The sequence below is a fragment of the Equus quagga genome, chromosome 9 (genome assembly GCF_021613505.1).
Source record: "Equus quagga isolate Etosha38 chromosome 9, UCLA_HA_Equagga_1.0, whole genome shotgun sequence".
In the NCBI taxonomy this organism is placed as follows: Eukaryota; Metazoa; Chordata; class Mammalia; order Perissodactyla; family Equidae; genus Equus; species Equus quagga.
Window position 1 is genome coordinate 95,428,811 of NC_060275.1, and position 26,335 is coordinate 95,455,145.

General features: G+C 34.9%; 1 protein-coding gene across 3 annotated transcripts in view; it reads left to right on the top strand.

Moving 5' to 3' along the window:
* ZFR (zinc finger RNA binding protein) overlaps positions 1-26,335 on the top strand; it is a 66,389-nt gene that overhangs the window by 20,357 nt on the left and 19,697 nt on the right. For all 3 annotated transcript variants that reach the window (XR_006890109.1, XM_046671566.1, XM_046671567.1), the window contains 11 exons: positions 1,225-1,443; positions 7,335-7,582; positions 10,706-10,897; positions 11,435-11,726; positions 13,634-13,827; positions 15,984-16,103; positions 16,996-17,141; positions 20,650-20,812; positions 21,872-22,077; positions 22,769-22,919; positions 25,173-25,314. Coding sequence is in view for 2 of the 3 variants with exons in the window: in XM_046671566.1 (XP_046527522.1) it covers positions 1,225-1,443; positions 7,335-7,582; positions 10,706-10,897; positions 11,435-11,726; positions 13,634-13,827; positions 15,984-16,103; positions 16,996-17,141; positions 20,650-20,812; positions 21,872-22,077; positions 22,769-22,919; positions 25,173-25,314 (2,073 nt within the window). In the remaining variant the exon portion in view is untranslated. The remainder of the gene's footprint in view (positions 1-1,224; positions 1,444-7,334; positions 7,583-10,705; positions 10,898-11,434; positions 11,727-13,633; positions 13,828-15,983; positions 16,104-16,995; positions 17,142-20,649; positions 20,813-21,871; positions 22,078-22,768; positions 22,920-25,172; positions 25,315-26,335) is intronic.

The following is a 26,335-nucleotide window of genomic DNA, read 5'->3' on the forward strand; positions in this document are numbered from 1 at the left end:
CTGGGATCCGAAACTATGAACCCTGGGCTGCTGAAGCAAAGTGTGCTGAACTTAACTGCTGGGCCATCAGCCCAGCTCCTAGTTTAAGTTTTTTAATGAGTCCCTTAAAAGTGGTTTAAAAATATTTTGAATTATAATCACCATGACTTGTCTTATAGTCTCTTCTCTAAGGATTTGTGGGTATGGTAATCTACAGTGAACCTCCTGGTCAATTGTCATGGTTAGATTGTGCTTTAGAGTACTGAATTAATCTAAGAGTCAGAAGACCTTGATTTAGTCTAAGCTCTGGCATTGACTGTGTGACTTTTGTAAGTCATTTAGTTCTTAGACGTTAGTTTCCTTTTGTAAAATGTTGTCTTCATCTCTGTGTTGTGTGGATCAAATTTCATACTATATATAGAAAAAAATTGAATAAACTCTTAAGTGCTGTTTGTTTAAGGTACCTTTACTTCGCATAAAATGAATTTGGCCCACTGATATTTGGGCCTTTCTCAGAAATTACATTTATATACTTTGGTGATGATTAATAAGTGATTATTAATTTAATGATTGCTAATAAGTCTCATAAGATTCTTAAAGTATATATTTGTTTTGAATATGGTCACAGGCAGCGGAAAAGTTAGCAGAGACGTTAATGGTAATCATTTAAGAACAGCTGCACTCAAACTATTGACATTTGAAGAATTAAGTCAGCAGCGCCTTTTGAGTTGGAATTAGATTGAAGTTTACTATGGATAAATCATTAAAATGTGATAGATGGTTTATGCACAAGTTCCATATAATTAGATACGGAAATTTTTACTGTGACTTGACGCACATACTTTGAGACTCTCTCTCTGTTCTGTCCTCATAACTCTCGAATAGACTGACTAGCCTAAATACCCCCCCCCAAAAAAAACAATGCTTTTGTGAAAACTTTGTTTATTAATACCTGTTTTAAGTAGTACTGGTATTTCAGTTAGTTGTAAATTTTGACAAAATGCCATTTTGGAAACATGTAGAAAGCATCTGGGAAGGAATAGTAAATTAATTTATATAGATGTTACATTTTATTCAATTGGTAATAATTTTACCCCTTTTGCCAAGAAGACATTGCTAGCATCAAATTCACAGTTAATGGTGTTTATACCTGTTTTTTCCTAGTTTTCTGGGATATTAGTACAGTAACTATGTTGTAGAAGGGGTTCACCCTCCTAATTTTCTGATGTCTCTTTCCCAATTTAGCCCCCAAAGCAGGTTATAGCCAAGGTGCAACTCAGTATACACAAGCCCAGCAAACTCGACAAGTGACAGCCATAAAACCAGCCACACCAAGTCCAGCTACCACTACTTTCTCCATTTATCCTGTATCTTCCACCGTACAGCCAGTAGCAGCTGCAGCTACTGTGGTGCCATCCTATACCCAGAGTGCTACTTATAGTACCACGGCAGTTACTTATTCTGGTAAGACTGATAAACTGTGTTTAAGTGAGTAAACAAATTAGAAAGCGACTTACTAGAAACTGTCTTGATTTTTCTGTGGAATGATCTTACTCCCAATAACAAGAATTGAATTAATTGATAGGTGTTAATATAAATACATGTGCATAATGTGACAATGGACCATACTCTAAGTTGTGTGCTTTTTTTTTTTAAGCCAGGAGATTTTAGCAGAACGTAAAAATGATCTTTGGGCATTTGAAAGCTAATCATGAGTCTTGGGCCTAGTGCTGCCATTAGAGAAAATAACATCTAGTATTCTACAGGATCATTTCCTTTCTGACTTTTCCATATGAATTTGAAAACTCAAGGTTAACATTCAGGGAATACCACTGACAAATTATTTATGTTGTTTATTTCAGCCCTTGAGGAACTATTTCTTCATATTTATTATCAGGAATAAGTAATCTTGAAAATATTAGGTAGCCTTTGTAAACATTCATAGGATGATGATTATATAACACACGTCTCTTGAAAGGACAGAGTAGCTTTATTTTCCTTAAATAATCGTATATTTTCCCTGGAGAAGTATAATCACTAAAACCTTCTTAATATTTCCACTGCTCTTGCTAACTTCCAGCTGAGGTGCTTTGTAGTATTCAGCGATTAAAATCACTTTTGTAGACACTTAGCCTTGTACTCATGCATGGTTTGTTGTTGTTTTACATTTTATTTATTAATACCCTATCTTGTTCCATGGAGGATTTAAGGTGGCAAAGGCAATTTCTGTTCTTACCTCTTGATAACTTTGTCGTATGTTGGATGTTAGAAGCCTAGCTATTGAATTAAAATATTTTATTTCTCAAATTTTTTTATCGCTTACCCTATGTGCCACATGTTATGCTGGGTGCCAGGGATACAACGGTGAATTAGGCAGGCATGGAGTATTTGGGGACAACAGTTCACTGTGACTGGAGTACAGGATATATAGGGTAAATATCAGGAAATGAGGCTGGAAATGTCAGTGGGAAAAGCCTTGTAGGCTCTAGTATGGTGTCTGTCTTTATCTTGTGGGCAGAAAGGTTGCCAAAGAAGAGATCTTAAGAAAAGGAGCAGATTTGTAAGTTAACTGTGGTAACCTCATGGAAATGAATTGGGGTAGGGAGATGGTATTGTTCTTAGAGCTATATTTAGGATTGTCCAAGTACAACTTTTCTGCCTCTGTGTATCTCATTAACCAGTTATACTGTAAATGGAATTATTTCAGTGAAATCTGATTGGATACATTTTTTTAAATGTCCACATGAGCTTCAACAAAGGAGTATGATAATATCCTTCCCTGTTCTTTATTTCTCCCTTACATATGCTCCTTCTCCCTCCTTTTCTGTCTCTGTCTCACTACATTTGTCCCTCTTTCTCAGTTGCTTAAATATACCTTACACAGAATGGAGATCATTATTTTTATTTACTGCTTTATTACATAAGTAATGCATCATTATTTTAAAACTAGAAACTATAGCTTGAAAAAGGACAAAAAATTTAAATCACTGCACATCTACCCCTAGACACTAACTGCCATTAACATTTTAGTGCATGTGTTTTTATACTTTTCTTGCATGGGAATAGACATGTATAAACATGGTTTGTTTATGAAAATGAATTTATCTTATATACACTATTGTGTTAACTGCTTCTCATTGTGAATGTCCTTCATGTGACTAAGTATAGAGATACATCATTCCTTCAATTAATGCTTTTCCCTGACTTCTTATTTTAGAAAAGCTTAATTCTGCAGTAAAGTTGAAAACAGAGTACACCAAATGCCCATGTACCATTTACTTAGATTCTGCGATTATTATTTCGTCACATTTCTTTTATCTCTCCTCCAAAAAAACATTTTCAAATGGTTCAGCAATATATTTATAAGTTGCAGGTGACATGGTTACTTTGCCCAGAATTCTTCAGCCTGTATTTCCTAAGAATAAGGCATTCTTTTACATACCCACAATGCAGATATCATATAAAGGAATTGAACATGGATATTATCTAATTTGTCTAGTTGTCCACACAATGTCTTTTATGGCTGGGCTTTCTATGTGTTTGTACTTTGTTTTAAATTCAGAGTTCAATCAAGAATCATGGATTGTATTTGGTTGTCATGTCTTAGTTTCAGTTTCCTTTAATGTAAAATAATCCCCTATTTTTGTCTTGTCTCTCATGACCTTGATAGTTCAGGCGAGTTGTCTTGTAGAATATCCCACAATCTGTATTTGTCTGATTTCTTTATGCTTAGATTCTGGCAGCTGTTTGGTCAATAAAACTCCTAAGTGAACTTTACATTTCATAACATCAGGAGCATGTAATAAATAATGTCAATTTATTCCTTATTGATGATGCCCAGTATAATCACTGGTTAAAGTGGTGACTACTAGATCTCTCCATTGTAAAGACACTTTTTTCCCTTTGTAATTAACCAAGTAATCTGTTGGACCTGTTACCTAACTACCTTTCACTCTATGGTATTAGATCCTTTGAAAATCTCTTACTGAATCAAGTTCTACCATGCTGTTTGCAAAATCCTTGTACATTGATTCTTGGCATTCTTCTCTAAAGAAGAGTCCCTTCCTCCCTTCTTTTTTACTATTACTGTGAACTCATTCTTTTTTATTCAACGTAGTATAATCCACTGCTCTCATTTTTCTGTTTGAGGCACACATTGTCCCAAATTTGGGACTGTTCAGATTGTCCCAAATTGGCCAGTGGGATCCTTTTCAAACCAGCTCCTCAGTCTTCTGGATTTGGCATCATTAGTCTTTGAGCACTTCTTTCCCTTCTGGCACAGTAAGATGTGGCAGATACACTTCGAGCTTTTCCCTAGAAAAGCTTTTTTTTCTAGCTTTTGCCCTCAACTCCTCATCCACTATTTCACAAAGAAGCCATGATTTCTTATATGGCAGTGATATTTACATTTAGAGATAGATAGTTTTTATTGGCTGCATAATATTTTATTGTATGGATGTACTATATTTAAACGTTTCTATTTTGGGACATTAGTTTCATATTAGGGAACAACTAGAATCAACAGTGGGTAAAGTAAACCTTCTATGTAAAGATTTGTGTATTTGTCAATTTTTTCCCTAGGATAAATTCCTAGGTTTGGAACTGTTACCTTAAAAGGTATGCACTTTTTAAAGAATATCTGACACGCAGTGTGAAATTACTGTCCAGAGAGATCATTATTAGGGCTTCTGAGTTCTAGGTCTTCAATTTTATGTTAGCTACAACTTAGGTTGTCAGCTATTATTTTTATCTCATTAAAATGAGTTCTAGAATTTTGGTACCCACTAAATGGTGACTTGTAGCATGATAGATTTACTACTGAAACTGTGTGTTTTTGTTTCTAATATTCTATGTTTGAAAATTATATTTCAACTGTTTATAATTATGTAACTTACTAGTTGATAAGCATTTCTTTTTTTTTTTTAAGATTGGCACCTGAGCTAACAAGTGTTGCCAATTTTTTTTTTTTTTTTTTTTTGCTTCCTGCTTTATCGCCCCAAATCTCCCCAGTACATAGTTGTACATTTTAGTTGCAGGTCCTTCTAGTTGTGGCATGTGGGATGCCGCCTCAACGTGGCCTGACGACCGGTGCCATGTCCGTGCCCAGGATTCGAACCAACGAAACACTGGGCCGCCTGGAGCAGAGCGCGTGAACTTAACCACTCAGCCACGGGGCCAGCCCCTGGCCCCAGCATTTCTAATAAAAGCACTTTTTAAAAGTTTTAGTGTTCAAGAATTGAGCTTTTACTTAATTTGGAGACACAGCCTTATATTTGTTTTCCCACAATGCTATTACAAGAAATGTACATTTATTTGCTAGTAGTCATAGGAAATTTAAAGGCACTTCTTTAACAGTGCTCCAGAATCTTCAGCCCACATTTCAGTGCATGCTTTGATATTTAAAAACTAAGTAGTGAGCTATAACTAAACTTGCCTTTTATTACCTTTAGACTACATGTGTGCAAATGAAGATTATTTTGATATTAAGCTTAACCTGGTGATTTTGTGCTTTAAGTAACTCAGTGTTTAAAGGACCTCACAATCTCTTAGCCTCATCTGTAAAATGAGGATAGTAATGCTTGCCTGCTAGATCTGTAGCATTGTAGGATGCTGTTAGCCTTATTTTGCTTTTTTTCCCGACACTTAATTTATAAAATTATATTTAATTGGCATTTTCTGTACACAACTACTAGTCATTTGGAAAATATATATCATAATGATTTCATATAAAAATCATGGTTCTAACCAGTAATAATCTAAAAATTGGACAATTTTATGGTGTTATAAGAGCAAAATGTAAACTGTACATGTTTCTGCCCATAAATTTGAAAGCAATTGGCTGTAAGCTTGATTATGTTCTTTTATCGCATTCTTAAGTACTGTAGCACGTTGGTAGGACTGACCAGTACAGAGTTTATTGATCTCTTTTAAGAGATCAAAACTCTTTTTAGAGTTTTTCTTTTAACTGATTATGCAGTTGTTTTCTAATTGTTTTTAATCTGATAATATACTTATTATTCATATGTTTACCTATTTGTTTCTACTTTGATTTATAGATCTTTTGTTCTCTTACCACACTTTCTGTCTTTATATCGTCATAACAAGCATTTATATAGTTTCATAACCTGACATAAAAGTCTAGGAGGACTTTGCATGAAAGTTACCTGACTCCTCTCTCCTGGAAATGTCTGGTTTCAGATTCCTGTGACTCTGATTTTGCATGCATCTTAACTCTCACCTTTCCAATTGATGTTTTCTTCCGTGTGTGTGTAGATATATTGGGGTCATAAGTCTTTACTTTTTAGTATAGCAGTCTGCGTTCAAGAGACCAAAAAGTTCAGTTTTCCTTACAATTTTGCTTTAGTTCTTCTCTGCCATCCTGGCAACTAGGAATCTGTCTCTTGAGCCTCACGTGACTCTGCTCACTCATTTCCACTTCAGGGAAAAAAAGAAGTCTTAGTGGAATATGATAAATAGGGCATCCATCAAATTTCCAGAGGTCTTATTAGAGTTTTCAGGTTTTGATTTTATAAATAAAATCAGTGACTGTCAAATTTAAAACTTTCATAGATTTTTAAATGGAAATAGATAAACAATGGAATGGATAGAGTCCATACATTTAACCAGAGAATATTCTGCTTTTTCATCTTTTGGAAGATGAAAACCAACGTATTTCATCCTTAATCCCCAAATCTTTTATCTGGTGTCCTATAAATTCATCTGAACTTCAACTCCATATCACAGACTTCTGCTAAGCTTTGTTCACCTTGCCTCTCCAAACCAGCTTCTGTCAGCTCCTTGATTTTATCAGTGGCACAACCCATCAGTCAATCACTATGGCTCATAATCTTGGTGTTGTCTTTGTGTGTTTTTCCTTGTCTTTCATATCTTTTACCTTCTTAGCCGCCAAGCATATCAAACCTTACTTTCATAAATTTCTTTTTTTCATATCTAATATCTTAGTTCAGACTTCCTCAAATCCAACACTTCCCAAATTGTATTCAGAGGAATTCTGTTTGCGGAAACATTAAGAGGTTCTGTAACCGCCTAAGTTTATCAAACACTCTGTCACATCCCTCCACCCGAACTGCAAACCTCTTAAAGTCAAAGACCAAATTTTACGCTTTCTTTATCCCTCCATAACACTCGTCTGTGTTGAGTAAATACTTGTTGATTGACTTATGTAAAAGGAAGATGAATAATAATTTTTTCTGTTTTGTAAGATATACATTATTTGTAAATATGCACGTGTAAACTACCTTTATTAGCAGAATTGATTGAATTTAAATTCATAACATTTAACTTGGCCTTTTATAATAATGTAACATAATCTTTGTTTCATTTTCATTTGTAAGGTACATCTTATTCAGGTTATGAAGCAGCAGTGTATTCAGCTGCATCCTCCTACTACCAACAGCAGCAGCAGCAACAGAAACAGGCAGCAGCAGCAGCAGCTGCTGCTGCTGCAACAGCTGCCTGGACAGGGACCACCTTTACTAAAAAAGCACCATTCCAAAATAAACAACTGAAACCAAAACAGCCTCCCAAACCACCCCAGATTCACTATTGTGATGTTTGTAAGATCAGCTGTGCTGGACCACAGGTACTTATGTTGTGTGTTTTACCATGAGTCTTCAATGGTTATTTTTGATGGTTAAGTATGGTTGATAATATAACTCTTTTGCCTACAAGGAAAGTTTACATTTTATTTCCTGTTAGCTTTTAACTAACACATATTTTGCTAAACCGTCATTTTTTTAAAGGTATTTGTATTGAGATGTAAGAACTCTCTTAAGAAGAAAACTGTAAAAATGATTATGAATGTAGATGAAAAATGGGCAAGTTGAGTTTTTTTTCCAGGAAGGATACTTTGCTCTTTAAATAAAACTTAAGTTTTGCTTAAAAGTTTTATATTCAAATTAATTGGGATTTGGGGGCAAGATTGAATTTTTATTTCTTTTTTTAGATCCAACAGGTTGCTTCGTAAAGCCTTTATATAAAATTCTTCAACTTAAAACAATTGGTTATTGATTTCCTTAGCTCTTCTTCGAGGTCCATTTTGAGTGTATAAATAGAACTTTACAGCCCAAAAAGGATGACCATAGAGATAATTCAGTTTTACACACTTACATTAAAGATAGGAAGATTTTGTCAAATGTATTATTTTTTATAGCATATAAATATCACAAGAAAATTTTCTTTCTGGAATATTAAAAATCCTTAAAATAAGTTCTTTTAATAATTCATAGTTTTCAGGATAACATTTCTAATGAGATTGCCTTTGTATATGCTTTGTAGAATGTTGCTTATTTCTGTGTAATCTCCTCCATGAGGGAATAGGAACTTTGGGAACAAGAAAGGTGTAAGGAAGTGTCTTTTTCAAAAATACCAACTAATGAAGCATTCAAAATCTTTGTGTTTTTTTTTAAGCTTAATATGTCTCTCTTTGGTAAGGAAGATTGGCTCTGAGCTAACGTCTGTGGCCAATCTTCCTCTTTTTTTTTTTTTTCTCCCCAAAGCCGAGTACCATAGTTGTATATCCTAGTTGTAGGTCATGCTACTTCTTCTCTGTGGGATGCCACCACAGCATATAGCTTGATGAGCAATGTATAGGTCAGCTCCCAGGATCCAAACCGGCGAACCCCAGGCCGCCAAAGCCGAGCATGCAAACTTAACCACTTGGCCACCAGACTGGCCCCCCACATGTAGAATCTTCATTCCTTTTTTTGGTTTTGGTTTTTTCCTGCTTGCTACACCTTAAAATAGGTGATTTAGGCATTAGTCTGTTTATAAAATCTAATGAATTCAACTCACTTCCCAACTTTATTGATACTTTAATAGTGTCTAGTTTTTATATAAAAATTTGATAAGCAGTTTGACAAATAAAAAGCATATTATTTGAAAAGATCAGGTTTTGACTCTCTGGTACTGGTAGTTTCTTCCACTTTTATCTGTCTCCTCCCTGCTGCACCTGTATACATTCTTTAATTTACTAGATTAGTTCTGTCTACTTTTTAATACTGAATTTTTGGGATATTTTCAATTACCAGCATTCTCTGAGTTACTGACACCAAATTAGGGAATATTTTAATTTATGTGGCTAGTTATATAAAATCTTCTTTCTCACTATTTTGAGTGTAATAGGAAATGGTTTCATTGTGATTAGATGGTTGGGGGAGAAGGGGGGCAGATGGGAATGTTGCATCGACCCGGGCTTAAACAGGAAACGGAACAAGGATATTTGGTCTTAGTGTTTGAGGAGTGTATCCTACTCTATGATGACTCTTTAGAGGGGATAATGCTATGAATGGCAAATGCAGACCTAGGAGGTTTCTTGAACATGTGGTACACACATAAAAGGATAGAACATGGTTCTAGGGTGATAGGTTAACAGCAGCATTTAGAATGAGTGTTTATAAGGCTGACCATTGATTTGGGGTGTCTGGATGGTTACATAAGAACAGGACAGCAGTACTTTTGCAAGTCAGAGGTAGTCCTTTTAGGGATTAATGAGCCTTAGAGAAAAATACCGTTGAGATTGTTAATTGGTGTCTAGGTGTGAGCATAAGGAGGGGAGAGTAAGTTGGTTCAGATTTAAGGGGCCCCAGTCCTAGCTCTGCCACTAATATGTGGCTTTGGGCAAGTTGGAGACCTTAACTTCTTTGGACTTTTGTTTCCTCACCTCTATAATAAGAACTTGTCCTAAATAATTAAGGCTCAAACTGCTTCATAGAATTACCTCAGACCACCGCAGATGAGAGGAGAATCAAATGGCCAGATCTGCCTCTTTTGTTTCAAAAACAGAGCAACTTTCCTTACTTGTGCATAAAATTTCATTTGGAGACAGGATTTCTCTTGTTTAAAAATTAGAAAATTGTTGTTTTAGGTGACCCTGAGGTCTTGTTCTAAGTCATTTCCCAGCTCTGAAATTCCATGATGAACATACCATTTTATGCTAATCATATGTCTGTTTTAAAAACAATTTAAAAAATAAAATATGAAAGAGGAACTATTTGGTCTCACTCAAACATGAAGAAACTACCCAACAGTCCTTATTAACCTCTCATTTTAATAAATCTGCCTTCTTCAGTCATCTGCATTCAAGACAATTTTTAATATATAATTTCACTATTTTGTTGTCTAATATTAAAATATTGTTTTTCCTTGTAAATACATACAGTTTTGGCTTTTAAATATTTTAAATTGGTTTTTGTTCATGGTGGCATGAATTCTGTGTGAAAATGCATACTGATTTAGGAAAGTCAGTTTTACGAATAAAATACCTGGTTATAAAGAGTCTTTTTACCATACAGTAACTTTTTTCTTCTTCTCATCATGTATGTACATTTTTCCCTCCTCATCCTAATCCTATAATTAAATAATTTCTTTGTGGAATGACTCACTGTCTCTTGTTCTTTATCCAACATTATACATAAGCAGTAAAAGGTGCAAATTCTTGAAACTGAAAGTGGTTGCCTTATATTGATATTACGGCTATGTGTGAAAGTGCTTTGTAAATCAGTGTTAGATAAATGTATCTTGGTAAACAAGGTACACAGAATCACAGATATATCGCATATGTAGAGAATCCCACATACTCTTGTTCAATTATTTTTAAAATTCAGTACTCATTTTTAAATGATTATTAGAGATTGCAGTTGAATAATTTCAAATGATTTAGATAGAAAATTAATGAAGCAAAATTTATCCTTTTCATTTGAAACAGACTTACAAAGAACATTTAGAAGGACAGAAACATAAAAAAAAAGAAGCCGCATTGAAAGCCTCACAAAATACCAGCAGCAGCAGCAACTCTGCTCGTGGGACTCAAAATCAGCTTCGTTGTGAGCTCTGCGATGTGTCTTGTACAGGAGCAGATGCATATGCTGCCCACATTCGTGGTGCTAAGCATCAGAAAGTAGGTGTTTTTTCCCCACACACCCTTATGTCTTACTCTTTCTTTTACTTTTTCAGTGGGGGGTTGAAGTAAAGGTGGCTTCAAAATTTGAAAACTTTGAGTGAATTTATTATAAGCCTTGCTTATATGCTAAAATACATAAAGGTGACATCAAATAGTTATTGCTTAAAGAGGGAAAGACTAGAAAACTTTCTTCTTTAAATTGAGCTAGATCATTTATATCACCAATTGGAAATTTGTCGTATGGTGATTTTCCTCCTTTTGTCACGTTTAAGTCTAGATTGGTAAGCATGTGGCCGAGTCATTTCATCTTTCTCTGCCTTAGTTTCCTCACCTGGTGATAGATGGAATATATATCCCTATCTGCTTTGCAGAGATGATTCTGAAAGTAATGAGTTTTACATATAAATATATGTAACAAAAAATGCAACAAAGAAAAATATAGTTCGTATTTTCATTTTATAGTGTTTTTTAGACAAACTTTTAAAAATCTACATTCTGAGTTTCCTGACCAATAAATATGCTTTTATTTTGTAGGTGGTTAAATTACACACAAAACTTGGTAAACCCATTCCTTCAACAGAACCAAACGTTGTTAGTCAAGCTACTTCTTCAACAGCTGTGTCTGCTTCAAAACCAACTGCCTCTCCTTCGAGCATTGCAGCAAGCAATTGTACAATGAATACTTCATCAATTGCAACTTCTTCTGTGAAAGGTCTTACAACTACAGGAAACTCATCTCTTAATAGTACATCAAACACTAAAGTATCAGCAGTGCCTACAAATATGGCTGCCAAGAAGACATCCACACCCAAAATAAATTTTGTTGGCAAGTACTGAAGAGTCTCTGTTTCTCCTAACTCTGTCAAAGTGATATTTCTCCTCTGTTCCAGGACTAACTAACCCTTCTGTTTATGCTCTTGTCACCATCTCCTCCCTTCTTCTCTGTGACCTTGTTAAATTCCATATCTGAATTTTTTTCTGAATTTTTAGTCAGTCCTCTAAAGGTATTTTTCTCTCCTCCCTTCAGCCATACAAGTATACCTGTGTCTTTCATAGTCTTAAAAAGAAAAGAAAACAGACATTTTCCCATTCCTATAATCCTCTGAAGCTTCTAACCTAACTTTTACTTTCTCTTCTTCTATGTTTCCTGTGTCTTCAGTCTGTCATGATGTTTCTACTGTACCCTTTTCTGAAACTGCTCTCAGGAGTCACCAAAGATCTAAATGCCAAATCCAGTGGCCAGTTTTCAGTTTCATTCTGTTGATCTCTCTAACATTTGATACAGTTGACTGCTGTACCTTAAAGCTTAAGATATGTCTCCGTCTCTCTAAGGTCCACTCATCACTTTCTCTGGTATCTTTATTGATTCTCCTGCCTTCATGTTCATTAAATGGTGGTGTTTCTAAGATTCTGATTCTGGCTCTCATCTCACTCTCCTCACCCAGTATTCATGACTGGTCTCATCCATTCCAATGTGTGCAGTAACTTTAAAAATCTTTTGGGCAAACTCAAAACCTCCACCTAAGTTCTAGAGCCATATTTTAGGTATTCCCTGGTAGATATCAGAACGGCTCTACAGAAGCCTACCAGTGTCCTTCTAACCCATTCTCTATCTCATCACAAAAGTACCATGAAATAACCTCATAAAATTGCTGCTTTTTCGCATGGGAAACTTCACTGGCACGTCTAATTATTTATTGCCTCCTTCAGTTTTTATCTAGTCCTTTTGTTTCTATCACTACAGTATTTCTACAAAAAATGTCTTCTTCATAGCCACCGTCTTATTTTTAGGCCTTCAGAGTCTCGTCCTCAGAGCTTTGTCTGTTATTGCATCCAGTCTCTCCAAAACTTGTAAAAGTCATTTTGTTAATATATGCATCAAATTGTGTTAGTCTCCTGCTTAAAAATTTTCAGTGACCTTCCTCTTGCTTATGAAAAAACTATATTCCTTAATTATGTCATCCAAGGCCCTTCACCGTCTGACCCTTGCCTTATGTGTCATCACCTCTACAATTCATACTGAATGACTGAGTCTTCCTTGGATTTACTCTTTTTAACTCCCGTGTTGTTGCGTTTTTTTGTACATGCTATTCTTTCTGTTTAGACATCATTCTCTTCTTTCTGCCTGGGCAGTTCATACTTGTTACTCTTCTTTGGAAGCCCAGCTCAAATGTCACACCCTTGCTGAAGCCTTTCCCACCTGGATCAGGTTAAAAGTTAGTGGCTCCTTTCCTTTACATTCCCACAACACTCTATTCATACTTAATTATAGCACTTAGCACATTGTATTATAATTACTGTATCTTTCCTTAAATTGTTGTCACCTCAAAGGCAGCTACATTGTCTTATTCTTACTATATTACAGACCTTAGTAGGACAGTACCCATTTCCTTGGCAATGAACTAGGGATACAAACATGAATTAGGCTTAGACCCTGCCTTTTCAGGTACTTGCTGTTCATTTTTAGGTACTTGACATTATAAGAGCCATGGTGGAGAGAGAGGATCATTGGGTGGTGGGGAAGGGAAAAAAAATCCAGATATGTGTTTCATTAATAGTATGAAAAAGCCAAGTGGTTTATGTGCTTCTTCAAAATTATGATCTATTGTATGTCAAGCAGAAGTTTGACTATTGGTAGAAAAGATAACTTTATCTGAAGTTTTTGTTGTATCAAGTTAAACATTTGTACAAAAAGGAAACTAGAATTACAGTAATTCTTTTATGCTCTTCTAGGTGGTAATAAGCTGCAATCAACAGGAAATAAAACAGAAGACTTAAAAGGAACTGAATGTGTTAAAAGCACTCCTGTCACTTCTGTACAGATTCCAGAAGTAAAGCCAGACACAGTGTCAGAACCAGTCACACCTGCATCTCTTGCTGCTTTGCAGAGTGATGTGCAGCCAGTGGGCCATGATTACGTGGAGGAGGTATTGATCTGAGACTAGATAAAAGGAAGAAGTGTGTCACTTTGTTGCAGGCTTGCTTTATATGTAAAATTAGATTTCAGGCATACCTTGTTTTATTGCCCTTCACAGATATTGTCTTTTTTTATAAGACCCTCTACCAGCAGAAACATTATGTCTTGCTGAAGGCCCAGGTGATGGTTAGCATTTTTTAGCAATAAAGTATTTTCTTAATTAAGGTATACATTGTAATTTTAGACATAACACTCTTGCATGCTTAATAGACTATAGAATAGTGTAAACCTAACTTTTATATGCATTGGGAAACCAAAAAATCGGTGTGACTCACTTCATTGCAACATTCGCTCCATTGCAGTGGTCTGAAACTAAACCTATGATATCTCCAAGGTATGCCAAATGATATTCAATTTTTTTTTTTTTTTAGAAAGATTAGTCCTGAGCTAACTACTGCCAGTCCTCCTCTTTTTTGCTGAGGAAGCCTGGTCCTAAGCTAACATCCCTGCCCATCTTCTTCTGCTTTATATGTGGGGCGCCTGCCACAGCATGGCTTTTGCCAAGCGGTGCCATGTCTGCACCAGGGATCAGAACTGGCAAACCCCGGGCCGCCGAGAAGTGGAACGTGTGAACTTAACCGCTGTGGCACCGGGCCGGCCCCTCAATTGTATTTTAGATTTAGGTTACTTACGAAGGAAAACCAAAGGAATCTTTGTTAAAGGTTTTTAAAAAGCATGCCTTTCAAGCTTGCCTAAGTGACATCACAATTTTTTTTGTTAATTTTTCTCTTTCCCTGCTAACACCATCATGATGATGTAAAGTAACTTTCCGTTTATTTGGTAGTCATTCTTGACATGTAGCCTTCAACTATCTGGAACATAAAAAGCAAAAAAAAATTATGAGCAGCATATTTGCTGTTAGCAAAAAGGCTAGCATAGAGTGGTGTAGCACTGCTCTGCTTTCACTGTACTGTAGGACATAATCTAAGTTCTCTGAGCGTTGGTGTTCACATCTATAAAATTTGGATATTTCCCAGTGAAGCTGTTAAGATTAGATGAAATAAAGTACTTGGCACAGTGTGTAGCATGTAGATTTTTGGTAAATATTTGTTCCTTCATCCTTTTCCCCATCAAGAAAAATTACATATTGTGTTGAGTTCTTTGTTTACAAGGTGGAAAACTGGGTTACGTAGCTTATAAGTAATTCACATATAATTTTAATTTAAAATCACAGCTTTTAAAAGAGTGAGACTTGGTTATCTTAAAAAACGTACACACCTAGAACACCTTAATCTCCAGTGATACTGGTTAATTTAGTACTCCTGAACTTTAGAGAATTGCATTCATAGCCAGTCTTTAAAGCTTGCACAAACAATTTAAACTTAATATCTATTATAGACTTCTTAAAAACATTCTAGTCTGCTTGTCTTCCTGACTGGTTGTACAGTTCAAAAAAATTGACATTGGTTTTCCATAAACTTATGTGTATAAAATCTTGAGCTTTATAGAAATTTGTATACCAAAGTAATGTCTTTAATCATCTTTATCTCCATCTCTGAAAGTAACTGGCCAGTAGCAGGTATTCAGTAACTGTTAGAGAATTTAAGATCTCTCATTGCTTTTAAATCTAAATGTTCACATATAGACTGGAGTGTTAAAGTTAATTATAAAAGCAATTACATGCTAACACATCTTGCATGCTACACTACAGTTAAAAATTCTAACATTTAGGGGCCAGCTTGGTGGGGTAGTGGTTAAGTTTGCATATTCCGCTTCGGCGGCCTGGGGTTTGCAGGTTTGAATCCTGGGCACAGACCTAGCCACTGCTCATCAAGCCATGCTGTGCAACATTTCACATAAAATAGGGGAAGATTGGCACGGATGTTAGCTCAGAGATAATCTTCCTCAAGGAAAAAGAGAAAGATTGGCAACAGGTGTTAGCTCAGGGCCAGTCTTCCTCACACACACACAAAAAATTCTAACATTTAATTTGTTTCTATAGACTATCCTTTTAAAAAAATTATAGACATTGCCTCATTTTTTTTTCTCACTTGAAACTGTAATTGTTGTACTACATTTCTTTATCAGAGAATCTGACGGTTTATGAATGAAATCTTCAACAGTAGCATTGCTGTTACGATTCATCAATTTTTTTCCCATATCAAGGTACGAAATGATGAAGGAAAAGTAATTCGATTCCATTGTAAATTATGTGAGTGCAGCTTTAATGATCCCAATGCTAAGGAGATGCACTTAAAAGGGCGAAGACATAGACTTCAATATAAAGTGAGTAAAATTTTAACTTTCTTCTTCCTCCTCTTTTTTTAATGGCTCAGAACATTCTAGATGCAAAACAAAGCATCTAAACATAACTCAGTCTATGAATTTCCACTCTAAGATTAACAAGTCATGTCTCACTTAGATTAAGATGTTTTTACTAATTAGTTTGTTATACTTAGGTAAGAACAATATAACCATATTTCATCATTTTTAGTGACTGACAAAATAAAACTAACATTGCTTTGATCAAGTAATCATGTAAAGATAGTTGTTTCACGTAAAGTGTTTTGAAAGAAGTGTCAGGTCTTCATTCACATCCTTTATCCTGGCAGAATTCCCACTAAAATGAGTTTTGAGATGAGGAATTCTTCATTGAAAACACTTCGTGTTAAGTTAAATCTAAATATTGTATTTAAAATTTTGAATTAAGCTGGACTAATGCACTAGATTCATGTTTTCTCTTCTAAAAATAGAGGTGGTGAAAATAAAAGTCTGTTAAAGGGCAGTACTTTTATATGAAAAGAAACTTTTTAATCCCCTGCTTAGACATTAAGAATCGTTTGTTTACAAAGAAGTAAAGGAAAATTAAATATCCGTTAGTCCCCTAAGGATTTCTTGTATTGGTCAGCACTAAGTTAAGCACTTTTTTCAGACTAAGTATATAATTTTAAACTTGGACAATTAAGAAATTTTGGGATGGGAGGGGAAAAAAGAATGTTTATTAATGTATTCTAATTCTTTCCCGTGATTCAACTTGTTTACTGATTTTACTCTTATAATAAGAAATTTGCAACTAAAAGCCTCTATGAGAAAGAATATGTGCCATTTTATGATATAAAAATGTGTTTGATTGTTGGAGGGGCTGCTAGTTTTTAAAATGTCTTGTGTTTATTAACAGAAAAAAGTAAATCCAGATTTGCAAGTAGAAGTAAAGCCCAGTATTCGAGCAAGAAAGATTCAAGAAGAGAAAATGAGGAAGCAAATGCAGAAAGAGGAGTATTGGCGAAGACGAGAAGAAGAAGAACGCTGGAGAATGGAAATGAGGTAATGTCTTAACTTTTAATAGCATGACAGTATGTGGTTCAGCCTTTCTTAAAAAATTAGCTATTCTGAGTATGTGACTCCCATTCAAAGCAATCCACATTTATTTAATGTACTTTTTATTTTCACTTTTCAGGAAGATCCTAGGTCTAGGAAAGACATGCGTTAGAATTAAGTTATTGACTATTTTAGTGTTTGACCATGGCCTTGATATTAAGAAGTATGTGGAAGGGGTATCTTATATATATTAAATATATGAGGAAACGGCTTAATATTATAAGTTAATGCCTCGGTTTACACAAGCAAAATAGAACATTTGGTTACATGATAAAAATATCCTGAGTATTAATAGATTTGGTAGGTTCTAGGCGTTAATAATGTGTGTTTTTAAAAGAAACTTCTATTAGAGAAACTTTAGAGGCTGTAGAGAAGGAGAAATGAGAAAACATATCATCCAGAGATATTTAAGTGTTCAGTTTCATTGCTAGAACTGACATATCTTTAAATGGTACAATTCAGTGGTTTTTAATGTACTCACAGAGTTGTACAACCATCACCACAATCAATTTTAGAATAAGTATTTTCATAACCCCCAAAAGAAACCACAAACCCATTAGCAATCACTCCCTATTTTTCCCCCAACCCCTCCCTCTATCCCTAGGTAACGACTAATATACTTTCTGTCTCTATAGATTTGCCTGTTCTGGAGATTTCATATAAAAGGAATCATACAATACCTGATCTTTTGTGTATGGCTACTTGCACTTGTCATAATGTTTTCAAGATTCGTGCATGTTACAGCATATGTCAGTACTTTGTTCCTTTTTATGGCTGAATGATATTACATTATATGGAAGTACCACATTTTGTTTATCCATTCATCAATTGATGGACATTTCTGTTGTTTCCACTTTGGGGCTATCATGAATACTACTGCCATGAGTATTTTTGTACAAGTTTTAAAATATAATTGAAAAAATATGAACAGAAGCATAATGTACACATTTTATAACCCACTTTTTTCATTTACATAGCAACTTTTATAAAAATTAAGCTAGAATTATTTTGTTTTTCATGGCATAGTATTCTCTTTGCAGATGTAAAATTTTCTTTATAACCAGTTCCATATTGTTAGATATCTAGTTTGTTTCCAGTATTTCCCTGTAATTATTACATTGGTCATACTTGAGCCTATATTATTGCGTAAGTCATGATTAATTGCTACTAATAAAATCCCAGAAATAGAAATGTTTGATTGAAGGATACCCATACTTCAGCTGATACTGGGTAGTATAACTTACTGGTTCTCAGACTTTTTGGTCTCAGGACTCTGTATGCTCAATAATTATTGAAGACTCCAAAGAGCTTTTGCTTATGTGGGTTATAGCTGTCAAGATTTATTGTATTAGAAATGAAAATTGACAAGTTTAAATATTTATAGAATTCATTTAAAAATGACATTTTAACTATATTTGTTAAAATATAGTTAATAATTAGATTAAATACACTTAATAAATACAATATGGTGAAAAATTGACTATAACATAACTATGTTTCTTCCCCAGAATAGTGAGAATGACATTGTTGTAAATTTTTGCAACTTAAAAGTTCAGTTTAAGAGAAGGCAGCGTGATTCTCCATCTGCTGTGTTCAGTATGTTGTGATACCACATTTTGCCTCTGGATAACTCCACTGTACACTCTTAAGAGAATAACAGTGGAAAAGGCAAATAATGTCTTAGGATTTTGAAAGTAATTTTGATGTCATGGATTCCCTGAAGGGGTCCCAGGGACCATCTGGGGTCTCTGAACCACAATTTGGGAACCACTGCTGTAACTTACTAAAATCTCTGCCAGTGAGAGTGTGAAACATGAGCCATTTTCGTTTCACTTTGAATTGTTTATATTACTGGCAGATTGAATTTTTATTTTATGTTTGACCACGTAGAGTTCTTCTGTGGTAAATTGCCTATTCATTTTTTTACTTTTGTTGATTCTCGTACAGACATTTCTTATATTGTAGCTGTTAACCCTTATTAATGTGTTACCTTTACATTGTTTTTGATGTTATTTATGTATCCATTTTATTTTTTATGCATTGAAATCTGTCTCATTCTTTATGGAGTTTCTGCCTTTGTAATGCATTGGAAATTCTCTATACCTAGATTATGCAGTTATTTCCTCTGATATATTAAATATTTATTGAATACCTACTGTGTGCCAGGAAGTAGCACATAGTATGTTAGGTGCTGAGTATGAATTGGTAAACAATGGATAAGGTTCCCTGCCCTTATTTAACTTAAACTTTTTTTTAATGTTTAATGGAATTAACTTGTTTTTCCAGAGCCTTCATGCTGTTTTTATTCGTTTTCGCTCAAGGCGTAGACATAAAATAGAAGTGTGTTTCACTTCAGGTCCTAAGTTGGATGACCTGAAAAGCACTGCTTTTTCCCAGTCTCTGAGGAAATTGGTAGTTTCTATAGTGCTACTTGAGAAGTATACTTCTTTCTTATATCTTGTCTAGTAAAACCTTATGTCTACCAAAATTTGCTTTAGAGACATGATTTCCCTTGGGAATTACTGATATCTTAGTTTGAAGCTGAAAGTGAGGATAGAACTGAGAGAGAGAGAGAGTGAGATGGTGCAAAAGAAATCCGATTCTGAAAATGTTGACCGTTAAAACAGAGGCTACACACTAGCTGCCCACAGGCCAAGATCAGCCCATGGGTATTTTATTTGGTCTATGTGGTATTTTTAAATCTGAACCAACATTTAAAGACCAACGTTGAGAGCATTTATAAGCATTAAAATCCTGATGAATTTGGGATTGCAACCTATATTCCCTTCTGGCAGTCATTAATAGAAGCTGAATTGCAGCTGTTGTCTCCAGCGAGAAGGTGCGCTTTCTACTTTACCACAGTCCCCATCACCCTTCATATGTCCCCAAGAGTGAGACAGAATATGAGTTGCCACTTCTCACTGTCTTTTACTGTTATTTTCCTCATGGTAGAGAAATGTCCTTGTCTCTGCCTGTATCATAAATGGGGAAATTAATGGTAGTCTTAAGAGGTTGTCTCTAAGGAAACAATAGGAGAGAGCACATTAATTTGGAGACATGAATAAAATTCCTAAAAGTGTGCTTTGGGTCTTTGACTCGCACATATTATTGGTCTGGCCGCTTTAGGTAGGCATTTAAGTTTACAGACTCTCCCTTAAAGAGGGAGAGGTTGAAAGGAACTCTGAGGTTTCTGGTGCTTTCGACTTTGACCTGAGGCTGCGAAATGTTGTTTTCCTTTTCTCTTTGTTTTCTCACCTTCTCTTTTCGCTTCCATTCACTTCAATTTACTTCTGGATGAAAGCACGTAAGGGAAATCAGATACAGTTGGGAAAAAGAAAGGTATTAGCTAGACTGATTTGGTTTTTGGTTTTTTAAACTGCTTTTTATGTCATTATTGATGTAAGTTCTTGGGTTGTGTTTTTCTTATAGGCTTATAATATTCTCTATGTTTCAGACGTTATGAAGAGGACATGTACTGGAGAAGAATGGAGGAAGAACAGCATCATTGGGATGATCGCCGCCGAATGCCTGATGGAGGCTATCCTCATGGTCCCCCGGGCCCATTAGGCCTTCTGGGAGTCCGACCAGGGATGCCTCCTCAGCCACAAGGGCCTGCAGTGAGTGTCCACTTTGTTTATGTAGGGGTTGAAAGTGTAAGACTGGTTCAGCATTGGAAGATAACAGTTTGGGGGACTAATTCTTAGACTTAGTAGTCTCTTAATCTTGATGTAAGTTTTTCACCTGATTTAGAATTTTCCCTCCTTTTATTACAGGTTCTCAATTCATGTCTTTATGTATAAGGAATTTACAATTTCCATGAATCTTTCTTACTTTCAGTATAAGCTAAATGGGAGCAGAGCTTCTTTTGCCAGCTGTTCTTTCACATAGGAGATTTTCTTGCCTTTGTTGTTCTTTAGATTAGCAGGAACAACTAATTTTGAAAGCAGCTCCTTTGCCTTCAAAATTATTCTTATCTTCCCATCACCAGTGGTTTAGAATCTTTTTTCCTCCTTCAAATCCTATCTAAAACCTACTACTACTTCTGAATTAAGTGCAGGATGGGCTAAATGGTTTAACAGGAGTACCACAGTTGACGTGTTAGGAAAACTACAGGAAAGATCTGCATCTTGAGAGTTTGTGCTCTGTGGAAGCTAGGTAGGAGGAGAGACACCTGGGTTATGAGGAACATTTTATAGAAGTTCAGACTATGGAAAACATGAGGACTGCTTTGTTTTCTAGAAAGCATTTAGAAGAAAAACCATTTAGAACAAATTTGTCCTCTTTAACCTGTTCTCTTTCTCATCTGTCTTTACACAGAAGCAGCACTGGTAAAACTTGTTTTATTAAAAGCAAAAAAAATTTCAGAATCACTGGTTCTTAAAGTGGAGTAAAATGTATTTTCATAAGCTTAAATGCCATGTGTTATAGTTTTGTCTTGTTTTCAGGCAAAACATGTATACATACATATATACATACTCTCGCTGGTATAACTTGCCATGGTTTGCATTTTTGTTTCTACTAAAATGGAAAAAAGGGGAAGACGGTTAAAAATGGACATTTTGCATAATTGACTTTCTTTTTTAAAAAATATGACACATTTATATAGTTGAAAAATATTGGTTTACTTTTGCTCAGGAAACATTTTTTAAAATGAAGTAACTTTTTTTTCTCTCTAGCCTTTACGTCGCCCTGACTCCTCTGATGACCGTTATGTAATGACAAAACATGCAACCATTTATCCAACTGAAGAGGAATTACAGGCAGTTCAGAAAATTGTTTCTATCACTGAACGTGCTTTAAAACTTGTTTCAGATAGTTTGTCTGAACATGAGAAGAGCAAGAGCAAAGAGGGAGATGATAAGAAAGAGGGAGGTAAAGACAGGTGTGTTTTCAGACTTACTTTGTATATTTTTGTTTTTCTTTACATGGACTTCTTACACTTGAAATAAGAGTTTACAAAGACTGAAAACTCTTTGGTGTGAGTTTGCATGTCTTGTGCTTGTGTTAGATATTTAATGTATTCAGCTGCTTTTTGCTAAAATGAGAAATACACAATTCCGTACAATCTCCAACCTTGTAATTTTACTCATTTTATTTGAACTTATATAAAACTATTTTGAATCCCTTTTCAAAGCAGCCTTTGTAGTTTTCCAATTACAGTCAGCTGCTATTCAATTTTTGTTTTTTTGTGCATCTGCCCCACGTTCAGGCTTTGTTTTAGCAACATCTTTCATATCAGGTTTTACATTGTGATCTATAACTTCGTTCTCCCTTTACCATTTGAAAATATTTTCATATTCCATATTTCATATTACACAATTTTAACTTGTAAAATGAGACACAGAAGCATTAATGTTCTTTGCCTTGTAGTTGTCCTTGTGAGAACTTAGGTCTTGATTTATTTATCCACATTTCTTATCTAAATGAAGGATAATTCTAAAAATATTAAATGTTTTTATATTATAGTTGAAAATTTTAATAGTATAAAAATTAATTTACTATTGTGTGTTTAGAGATTATCCTGGTTCTGGTTGAAAAGAGAAATGTCATAACATAATTTGATTTTACTGCAGAGCTTTAAAAGGAGTTTTGCGAGTGGGAGTATTGGCAAAAGGATTACTTCTCCGAGGAGATAGAAATGTCAACCTTGTTTTGCTGTGCTCAGAGAAACCTTCAAAGACATTATTAAGCCGTATCGCAGAAAACCTACCCAAACAGCTTGCTGTAAGTATTATGGAAATGTTCATTTTTACCTCTTGTCTGGTTCAAAAGTTTTTGGCAGGACTCACTGTGCTTCAAGCTTAAACTTAAGCTGCCCTTTAAAATTTTGGCCTGGCTTTCCATATTGAGTTTTTTGCTTGATTGTGCAAATTGGTAGAACTATTTTCTACTTTGTCTTTTTGGGTTTTACAGTGCTTAGATTTGGCATGAAGCCATCTTGCTAATTTATTTAAAAATGTAAAATTGCAGCACATGTCCTCTTCCTATTCTTTTTCCAAGATTTGAATCATAAGAGAGAAGGCAGTCAGAACAGAAAGTGATTTTTTTTCCAAACAAAGCCTCTGTATAGCAAGCTTAAATTTTTAAAAGTCATAAGTATCTTGCCTATTTAGTTGAATACGTTTTCAATAAAATGTAGTAATTAAGGTAGTCTTTCTCATTTTTAATTTCCCCAGTTTTATTGTTACTATTTTTGGTTTTCTACATGTTATAATAGTAGGAATTACTTCTGTCTTCATCCAACACATCATGGCAATGCACAATTAATAGAATATCCCCTTTTGGTGCTACAAAAGCAAACCTTTTCTTTGTTTGAATTTTTGAAAATTTTAATACATTAGCTCATATTGAAAGAACCTCAGGCTGAGACTTAAAGATTCTTTAGGACCAACCCCATGGTGTAGTGGTTAAGTTCACGTGCTCCACTTCAGCAGCCTGGGTTCACATGTTTGGATCCTGGGCACAGACCTGCACCACTGGTCCGTCATGCTGTGGTGGCATCCCACAAACAAAATAGAGGAAGATTGGCACAGATGTTAGCTCAGGGCTAGTCTTCCTCAAGCAAAATAGAGGAAGATTGGCAGCAGATGTTAGCTCAGGGTGAATCTTACTAGCAAAAAATAAATAAGTAAAGATTCTTTGAAGAATTTAATGTATAAAACTTCTTTCAAAACCTTGCAATTTAACTAAACATTCTAAATCCAGGGTTTGACATTTCTTTGGTAATGTGTATTCTACAGTAATGAGTCAAAATAAGTAATACCTGACCACAGCAGAGCAACTGATAACACAAGGGATAGTGAAGCACACTATTGAACTTAAGCTCTGACAATTCTGGCACTTACTGTTGTTTGCCTTATACTACTGTTGTTCCAGATACGGAATTTCTTATTGTGGATGAGTCCTTGTAAGTATTAGGAGCCAGCAGAGTTGGCATTGTGTGTCTGCTTCTTACCCCTCTGTTGAGGCTGCTAGGGCGATGAAGGGGGAGAAGAGGAGATTCGAGGACCTTGAAAGAATTACATTAATTTTCAAGAAACATTTTGATCCTAGCTATGGCGCTTAGTAAAACTACAAAGCAGGAAATATTACATCCTTCCTAAATAACAGTTAAACAATTGGGCCAAAAGCAGAATACTCTTTCCAAGTTAGTCTGTACTTACTGTACTAGTGGATAAGCAAGAGAAATGGAACTAATTCTTCATCATCACCATTGTCATAGTTAACACTTACATAGTATTTACTATGTATCAGGTACTGTTTTAAGTGTTTTATATAGTTAATTCATTTAAACTTCTGACAGTTCTCTAGGTTAGATAAAATTATTGTCCCCGTTTTACAGAAACAGGTAGAGGAGTGAGTAATTTACCCATCTTCACATCACAAAGTAGCAGAACTAAGATTTGAACCTAGATACTATACTATAAACACTCAATGTTAATTTCTGTGGATCTTCATTTGATCATATAAACTGTGGCTTCCCACATGTCTACCAAATTGCAGTGAATCCTTGTTTTTCTTGATGTTAACCAGGACGTTCTGCTCTCTGATAAAATGTAGATCTGTTGATTTCACAGTGCAATGGGAATGGTTGAATTATGGCTCCTGTAGTTTTGAGTATCTGTTTTAGTCTCATTCCATTTCTGCAAATACATGAGTACTTAACTAGCCAGATGCTATTAGGAAAATACAGTAATAAATACGGCGGTATTTATTTTATCCAAGAATTCATCATCTAAGAGGGACATACATATAGACGAATAAAACTCATGATATAAATAATGGTAAATATTAACTCAACAAAGAATCCTAAAAGGAAAGTAGGGCAAGAGATTAGTGATATTTGCATTCATTGCAAGGCTTCTTGGAGAGAGTAGTATATGATCTAGTTCTTTTGAAATGGTTATGGTGGTGAGAAAAATGAAAGAGCCGTATGTAAAAAGGTCCAACTAATTTCTTGTACTCTTCATTACATAGGTTATAAGTCCTGAGAAGTATGACATAAAATGTGCTGTGTCTGAAGCGGCAATAATTTTGAATTCATGTGTGGAACCCAAAATGCAAGTCACTATCACCCTGACATCTCCAATTATTCGAGAAGAGAACATGAGGGAAGGAGGTTGGAAAGCCATTAAACATTCTACTTTTCTATTAACTTTTTTTTTCATTTACCTACTCTTTAAGATGGCATTAAGCCCTAGAAGGCAACATGCTGGCATTACATATGAATTGGATAGATTTGACTTATATAGCAACCAGTTTTACTTAAGATCATTTCTCAGAAAGTAAATGCTCTTTTTAGTAGTGTACTTATATATAAAACTCTCATGGTATTACTGATTTTCTTGATTTTTTTCTTTTCTTGCTAACCTCAGATTTCTGGAAAAAAAAAAAAACTTCAAAATTGTTCTTACCGGCATAGTCAACACATGAAAAAATTAAAGAAATGTTGCTAGTAAGGGGCCACAAATTTAATTTCTATTAAAACGTTCTTGTCCTTGCCTTGTCTTACAAAGAAGACAAGAGAGTTTTAGAAATAAATTGGTTAAATACTCATAATACTTATATTTTAAGAGGCATTGTTATGTATGTGATCATGGATTTGGCTTGTCCTGAGGTATATATTTCTAGTTCTCTGAGGTTGCTCTTTGGTTTGGAGCACTTTCATAAATCCAGAGCATCCTAATGCACATAGATTTGGGCATTTGACCCTAGTATTAGAGATAATGAAAAAATAAACGGTGTAGGTGTAGTTAGTGAGTTGCAGTACAGTTGAGGGTTTTTAAACTTACTTTACAATTGTAGATTATGAAATCCTGCTGGTGCCAGCAATGTTGCTTTAGGGACTATTCTGTAACATTTTCAAAGCTTCAAAAGCTTTTAAGCCAAAAAGCATGGTCAGTGTCTGCGGTATGTTGGTTCTGTTGTTTTATGGGTCAGATAAAATTTACTTTGTTTCCTTTCATGTAATTTTTGTACATCTTAACTTGTTAAGTATGGAGTTATAATCTACTAATATTTCTTTGTGATAAGATAGAATACTATATATTGAATATAAAATTATTTAGTCTAAAATAGCATCACTAGGCTCTCAATTACTGTCCCTTTAAATTTATTTTCTTACAGCAAAGCACTCTTTT